This window comes from Schistocerca cancellata, chromosome 8, assembly GCF_023864275.1.
Source record: "Schistocerca cancellata isolate TAMUIC-IGC-003103 chromosome 8, iqSchCanc2.1, whole genome shotgun sequence".
NCBI classification, from domain to species: Eukaryota; Metazoa; Arthropoda; class Insecta; order Orthoptera; family Acrididae; genus Schistocerca; species Schistocerca cancellata.
The window spans coordinates 60,052,754-60,061,108 of record NC_064633.1 but is presented as its reverse complement, the minus strand read 5'-3'; the positions used below and the strand labels follow the sequence as shown (position 1 = coordinate 60,061,108).

Sequence of the window (8,355 nt, the reverse complement as noted above, 5' to 3'; positions counted from 1 at the left end):
TTCTCCGATAATAAATATTCAGCTTTCACAGCTTTGTCCAGTGACAATAGTTGTTGGCCCGTCTCTTCCAGTTTTAAAATGATCATAGTCGGTGCGAGATTCAACACTCCTGTCAGTTCGTCTAAAACGCAAATAGCTCGCGTGTATACTCTTCGACAAGTCGGCTCCAACTGCAGGTGAGTATATTCATTTCTCAAATCTTCGTTCATTTTTATTACACACACACACACACACACACACACGCGCGCGCACGCACGCACGCACACAAACACGAGAGAAAGTGAGAGATAGAAAGAGCTTTGTGTAAACCTTAGAGGATGCACCCAGTAACGATAAGACTTCAAGCTACGTGTAATGCTACCTGGATAATAGCTCCGAAACGTTATCGCCAACGATAGATAAGAATATCCCTTTGCGATAACTGAAGCTTTGAGAAACATTTGTAGTGAATCTTACCTTCCTGAGTGTGACTGCCTGTCTGTCAAGCGGGAGCTGCTGGCGGACTCCGTGAACCTGAGGACCACCTAGGAAGGCAGCGATGGAAACCAGGGCGCTGTCCACCGTAGCTCATGGCCTGGTGGGAGGTCTGTCTGGCAAGGCCAGCAGGTAAGAGCAGCACCCTCCTTTTCGTCACATCATTTCTGACACCCAAAGCAGAAACCTAGCTACACTTCGATATCGTGTATTCACTGCAAGAAATACACAGTATGTTGGGTATATCAAATCAGCTACACAATGAACCCATTAACGCACTACCAGTACTGAGAAGGCCTTGAAAATACTTAGAAGCGCATGTTAAACCGGTTGTTTGCGAACACTGGAAACAAAAGTAGTGTCCATAAATGCGGAATGAATAACTGTAAGTAGGCTGTTTGGGTTTTTATATTGGTAATGCCACGTAGCGCTCTGTATGAAAATCGCTGACTGTGCTGTGTGCAGTCTGAGGGTGGTCAGCATTGTTGCAATATTTGCTATTGTAGTGTTGGGCAGTTCGATGTGATCAGCGCGTAGCGTTGCGCAGTTGGAGGTGAGCCGCCAGCAGTGGTGGATGTGGGGAGAGAGATGGTAGAGTTTTGAGAGCGGATGATCTGGACATGTCTCCATCAGAGAGAGTAAATTTGTAAGAGTGGATGTCATGAACTGAGATATATATTATGACTTTTGAACATTATTAAGGTAAATACATTGTTTGTTCTCTATGAAAATCTTTCATTTGCTGACTATGCCTATCAGTAGTTAGTGCCTTCAGTAGTTAGAATCTTTTATTTAGCTGGCAGTATTGGCGCTCGCTGTATTGCAGTAGTTCGCGTAACGAAGATTTTTGTGAGGTAAGTGATTTGTGAAAGTTACAGGTTATTGTCAGTCAGGGCCATTCTTTTGTAGGGATTGTAGAAAGTCAGATTGCGTTGCGCTAAAAATATTGTGTATCAGTTTAGTGATGATCATAATAAGTAAAGAGAGAAATGTCTGAGTACGTTCAGTTTTGCTCAGCTGTTTGAAAATCAAATAACGCAACAGTCATTCATAAATTTTTCTAAGGGGAGGTTTCATACAACAAATGGGACATCGACTGTTCACTACGTAAACCATGGAAGGCGTACAGTACACAGACTTTAACAGTGCTAATGGAAACCAGACAAATCAAAAAGAAAAACTGAAACTGATATGCGGTGCAGGTGTCTCATTATTGGTGACGTCTGTTTTGTCAGGATTTTGTTAGAGGCCTAAACCTCAATTTTCTGCCCAAAATTTCGTTTTCTTTGGCATGAGACATCATCAGGGGATACTGGCACGGGGATTAGATATTTCGACGTGTGCTGCTTTTTCTTTTTTTAAGTAAAAGCTTAAACGCTTAACTGATACACACAGAGGAAACCAAAGAATCGCTTATCGGCAAATGCGCAACATCGTCGTGGTGTCTTGGCATACTGTCACCCGAATCGAGTCGAAATTAGCCGAGTCGTGCAGAAGTTTGTCTCACAGATCCTTCTAAGAAAGAAACGCACATTGCGGTTTAACGTAATTTGGCTTATGGTATCATTACAACGGCAGCAGCACATCGAATGGGACAACGAGGGAGCAGGAAATCACTTTTTCTAATTAACTATCACTGTATTTGATTTAAACCTTTCAGGGAACCCATGAAAAACCTAAATCTTAATGGCGGGACTGGTGTCTGAACTGCACTGCTCCGACATCTGTGTCCAGTGTTTTGATCTCCTTCTCTCTTCGCTGGGTGAATCTCGTTCAACAGATGAGGTAGTTCTGCAACTTTTATTTAAGAGAGAGATCAACAGTTTCTTTAACTTAAATCCTTTACTATCACTGTTGAAGCTGCTCTGGTATTTTCGAATTTCCTTGTCTTCTCTATAAATCATAGTATTCCAGTGTTTTTCGATCTGATTAAGCATTTACGATCCGATGCTTGTCGCCAAACTTTCTTGTGAATTACTTAGTATAGACAGTAATTAAATACCATGTAACCGTAAACCGGACACAGTCTTGTAATCGATCAATATATGGCCATAGTTTTTAATATCAGCCACCTTGTTCCACAAGAGTTGATGCAGAATATTAGCATATGACAATGACAAATTAAGTAACTAACTGTGCTAAGTGGAGTTTACGCAGTACTGGTCTGATGAGAGACTTATCAGCCCATTGCAGCACGCGTGGAGTTTGCGCAGTACTGGTTTGATTAGAGACTTATCAGTCCATTACAGTACGCGTGCGATTGTGTGTGTGTGTGTGTGTTGCGGCATTAGGGATCCACTTTCCGACATATAAGTATAGCAGAAATTCAGTTTTCGGTTAATCAGCCTTCCACTCAACAAAACATCTGATTCAGTCTTTCTTGACCGTGTTCGGATTTCTATTATCCAGTGCATAAGCCACAACTAAATCTTTGAAGTTTCCTGACGAGTAATTAGCAAATTCGAACGTAGATTGACTTTATCTTGAGCGAAAACACTTTCATTTGTTCTTGTTAAATGTCATCTTCGTCGAAAATTGTCAGTGAGGAAAATATTCTCTTGAAGGGGCAGCACCTTGAATAATCTGAAGCTGAACTGTAAATCATAATCTCAGACTATTTTCTCTTTCTGCTGTAAGAATCAGTCAAAACACGAAAATAATTTTCCCTCAGTCCTTGCTAATTAAATAAAAGAATAATAATGGGTCTTGATTGAGAAGATGAACAAAATAATTTTCACTTCTTGTGGACTTTACTTCATCGTACCAAATACACGACTAGCTTTGACAATAAGATGTCAACAAGCATACATAATCTCATTATGTGTTATTTAATTAAGACAACGATATCCATTTGATTTTCAGCTACAATTTTTTTCGTAAGTTATTGGACTGAGGGCAAATAGTGGCAAACACTGGCTGGCAGTATCTCCGAGGTGGCGGTCGGTTAGTGCGTGGCGGTGGTCGGCTTATTATTTCTGGTGGCAGTGAGGAAAATTATGAATCATGATATTTAAATTAGAAAACAAATTCTTGATTCAATAACTTAATACCATAGCACCATTATCTTATTTCTCACCCGCACACGCTGTGGCGGTAAGAATCCTGGTGTAACTACCACTAACTTCCATTGCACCACAGTGTGCAGTCGAGTTTTCGAATGTACAGGGCGGGGCAAATAAACGTGGCCTGGAGGACAGAGTTCCAGGGTACAGAGAAACACAGCAGAGGAAAGGAAACACAGTAGCTGCTGAAACTGACCACTACTCAGCTCGTGGCACTTTTGGGCCCTAGTTAGCAAGTTGCTGAAGGCGGATCGAAGCTGGACTACTGGAATTGCTACAATCTCATCCGAAATGTTCTGTTGCAGTTCTTGAAGACTACGAGGGTTTTTGCGATGCACCTTAGACATGAGGGCTCCCCAAACAAGGTAATCACACTGACAGATCAGGTGACCTGGGTGGCCAGCTAGGGCAGCGACCAGAGTGACCTCTGCTGACAGATCTGTCAGGCGTGAATGTTGTGCGAATCTGCTCCAAAGTTCGGCCAGCTGTACAGGCAGTTGCTCTATCCAGTTGCAAATAACTGTGGGTATTTTCCTCCTCCGTTAATGCTGCCACAAATGGTTTCCAAATGTTAGCAATGTGACGCGCCGAAGTCAGCGTCTGATGAAAGAAGACGGGAGCAATAACGTGGCGTGCAAACACTGCACGCCAAATTCCAGCCTTATGACCACGCAGAGGTGTTTCGTGGAAGCTACGCGGATTCTCCGCTGCCCAGAACCTGTGATTCTAATAAGAGATGTCCAAGCCATTCATTGTCATCTCGCTGGAAAGCCACTCACAAAACTGGAGGCGCTGAGCAGTAGCTGACGGTTTTAATGCACGAACATCAGAACTCAGTAGGGATGGATATGCAGGTCCAGGTGGTGTATTCGTCCGCAGCATCGACGTGATAACGTGATACGTAGGTCTCTTGCGACATGTGTCTCTTTGATATGGCAACACTCTGAAGCACTTTGCGGTGAACTGCAGCCACATTTTCTGGTATGCGGGAATGTTTCAGAATGCTTTTTGACATGTTCGAAACAGTTCTTGTCTCACGCAAATTCGAGATTAAGCGTTGGACGGCACTCTTAGCTGGCAAGTTGACGCTATTAGACTTCTCAGCAAGCAACTGACCACACCGTATCCACGGCTTTGTTCTCACGCAACTTTGCACAACGAACACCCGCTGCTCAACTTGGCATTGCTACTCTCACACTGGCATAGCGCACACTATCTGAACCGGTCCGGATCACGTAGAAGACGTACACGTGGTGAGCGCATCACGTGGTGTGGTTATATGCATTCATTCATGTCCAGTCGTATCCACTCGTCCGGCCTACTTTTATTTTCCCCACCCTGTATATTCGTATCCTATTGTAATGCCCCGAAATACAGCTGATTTGATACCTGCTGGAAGTGAAAACGGATGGAAGAAACACTCCGCGTAGTGATCTCGTATTAAGCCAACACGACGTTGATTCTATTGACGTAATGAAAGCGAAACTAGCACACTAGGACATCGCGTTTCGGTTAATAAACTCGTTAATAGAACACGCTTCCATAAATAGGGAATGTCCTAGTATATTGTTACATTAAAAAAAAGAAAAAAAACAAATCGTTGCACAAAATATGTGTCGAATCCTAAATATTAGCGATAAATCGGTGCACTAAAAAATAAAAAATAGCTTTTTCAGTAATCTTAGCATTCCTTTTCCGTTATTAAGCCTAAAATCACTGTGACACAAAATATTAGCCAAGAATACTTCTTACTGTATCAGGAAGTCTCTTCAAAGTCAATCCTAACTTGCAAAATAAACTATTTCGTAGCCTTAAATAATAAAAAGGAAAAAGTCTCAGAACAAATGAGAATATTTTCTTCACGTCTCAGGCTAACCCTTCCATTTCCATTAAAGATAGGCAAAAAAACTCTTCCAAAAGAAAACGAAAATTAGTTTACTTGGTGTTTGTCTTAACTTAGCAAAAATTTTCCTCTTAAACCTGATCATTCTAAGTTAAAAAGTTTATGTCATCTTCCCAATCTCTTCCCTTAGGGAAAATATCATCACTGATATTTCATCAACCCTGTCTAATCGGAAACTTGCTCCCACACAAATGATGAAAAGACATACGGTCAACAAAAGAAGAGAAATGACTGTCAGTTACCCAAGACTATTTGTATAATTTATGTTGTGTATTCCACTTTTACAGTGTTCAAATGGCTCTGAGCACTATGGGACTTAACATCTCAGGTCATCAGCCCCCTAGAACTTAGAACTACTTAAACCTAACTAACCTAAGGACATCACACACATCCATGCCCGAGGCAGGATTCGAACCTGCGACCGTACCGGTCACGCGGTTCCAGACAGAAGCACCTAGAACCGCTCGGCCACCAACGGCCGGCTTTTACAGCGTCTTTATGTCAGTATTTTCTCTTTTCAAATTTTATTATCCCTAAAACATACGAGCAAGATACTTAGGGAAGGTACAGGAAGCACCACAGAAAATATCTTCCAGATGTTTCGACCCTCAGATTTAAGGTCGCCGATTTATGTCGATCCAGGATGCAAAATTTAGAGGTTTGTCTCTGCCACGTAGAAATAATCCGCAGGGAGAACATACCAACAATTAATCCAACTCGCTCCTAAGCATTCTATGGCAATCAAATATCATCACAGAAACTGGTCACACGTTTCAAGAAATGTCCACGCAAAGATTTACCCACAAATATTAGAGCTACGTGGCTAGATTTCATCACCAAAACCCACGCAGCTCTTGCTAAGAAACATAAAATGAGACAACTCCCTAAGCCTTATACGAAGTGTGTAGTGTTGATGTAAACATGGGACACAAATATCTATCCAAGAAAACGATTAACGTTCGTTTGAAATTGAGTTAGAAATGCCTTGACTTAAAACAAAATGTAGTTGCCTGGTTTTTGGACACTTGGCATTTTTTTCTCGCCATACGTAAGAACTCTACTGTACAGGACTTCCGAGTATTTGTCATTGCAACACTGGAGTCTCAAATCTCATCCATGGGCGAGGTAGGGACCGTCAGTGCGCAGTTATCGGCATTGATGCTCGAGACGGGCTAAGAATGGAAAATAACGATGAAGAGCACACATTACAAAACAAAAACAGACCTGATGGAATAAGACGACTGAGGAAATCATTTTAAGCTATAAAGGAAAAGATTTAGATTGAAGACTGTTCTGAGATCAGATATGAGAATGCAACAATGACAATTCTTCTGTTTTAAAATTTTATTACTATTATTTTAATTGCAAGAGAAGGAAATGATATTTTTTGCATAGGCATAAACACGCATAGAAATTTATAAATCCTCGTAATACTTATTTTAGTTCAATAAAACATGTAATTAAAAAAATAGACACACTCTGAGGATTGCCCCCATTAACACACGTTATTTGTGGGTGAGCTCTTCCATCGTCGACCCAGTTTTAAGGTGAAGCTTGCTGCTGCATATGGGGTCAAAAACCGATTCCAGAGTGTCACTACGGCAGCTGACATCTGACTTGCATGTGTTAACATGTTTGGTTGCTTTTACTTGCTTTGAGACATGTCCTGTACAGTCTGTTCGCTGTGTTGGGCGTCGTATCAACGGTGACGCCACCTGTTGCCAAGGTGGGAGGACTGTTTGGCCACGTGCGTCTGCTTGTCGTCCCACACTGGGAACACCTACAGTGGAGGGGCGCTGTTTCCACTGCCACGCTGCCTCGTCTGCGATCAGCACTGCCATGAGTCTGCAGCTTCAGGAAACTTCTGGCGCTGATACTGGTGTTTCCACTGCCACAGCGACCACCACCTGCAGTCGAAATCCTGACTTGAGAATTCTACTTTTTGAGTACTGTATTGGTCTACCAGACTTTCCTAGTAGCTCTTCCCGTGGATTATCCCGAAATAGAGTTTCAGCATAACACTGTTTGTTTACTGGCCTCATATTTTCCCAGAAATACTTTTTCCTCATTTCCTTCTCACCTAGAGCTTCCTATGTTCCCATTATTTTCAGAATAATTAGCTCCCATTCTAAGTTCTCATTTTCCTTAGAGTTACGCTCTACCAAAGATACAGTTCGGTAGTAAATGGTTGGATTGCTGGTAGTATTGGTATCATTCGTAGGCAAAGAAATGTAAATGAATGCGAGAGAGAGAAACTAGGAGCTGACCACTTCTTTTTGTTTTTATTTGTCTGCTTTGCGCGTTATTACTACTGCACATCATTCATTGTTAGTCCATTGTCTATTTCATTTCCTTATAAAAAGTTAATTCCATTTTGTAAATAATAATAATTGTTTGATCACGTAATTTCTGCGCTTTTTGTGTATCCAGAGCAATTACTTCCGACGCAGGTGCAGTTTAGATGCACAAACATGATAAAATCTACAAAATAATTGTTATTATTTTGTTCTCAGTAGAAAGTCTTTCATTACAGTGAAAGGCTTTACTATCGATAAAGCCGAAAGTTGTTTATGAATATCAGACATATATTTTATGTAAACTCGACGGTGGATTATATGTTTACTATGCGTTTGTTTATTAATTTTCCTTTTTCTTTCTTTGAGGAAACTGTGTTTCCTAGAACTATATGATAAATCTGTATTATATTCTATTTGTTCTGCAGCATCCCTCTGTTTCACATTGTCAATCAACAATTTTCGAATAAAATCTGAACTTATTACTGAGAATTTCAAATTTGCAATAAACACTGTTTATTTTTATATAGCTGACTGGAGGATGTACAACAAATGTGTTTCATAGGTTGCACAGCCCTTCATACATTCTCAATCAGTTTCTACAAGGTTCACTGCCTCCGGT

General features: G+C 41.2%; 1 protein-coding gene across 1 annotated transcript in view; it reads left to right on the top strand.

Annotated features, from left to right (window-relative positions):
* Positions 1-474: 474 nt before the first annotated feature.
* LOC126095254 (leucine-rich repeat-containing protein 55-like) overlaps positions 475-8,355 on the top strand; it is a 29,201-nt gene continuing 21,320 nt past the window's right edge. Inside the window, exon 1 of the mRNA XM_049910008.1 lies at positions 475-606. Coding sequence (XP_049765965.1) covers positions 539-606 — 68 coding nt within the window. The 5' untranslated portion in view covers positions 475-538. The remainder of the gene's footprint in view (positions 607-8,355) is intronic.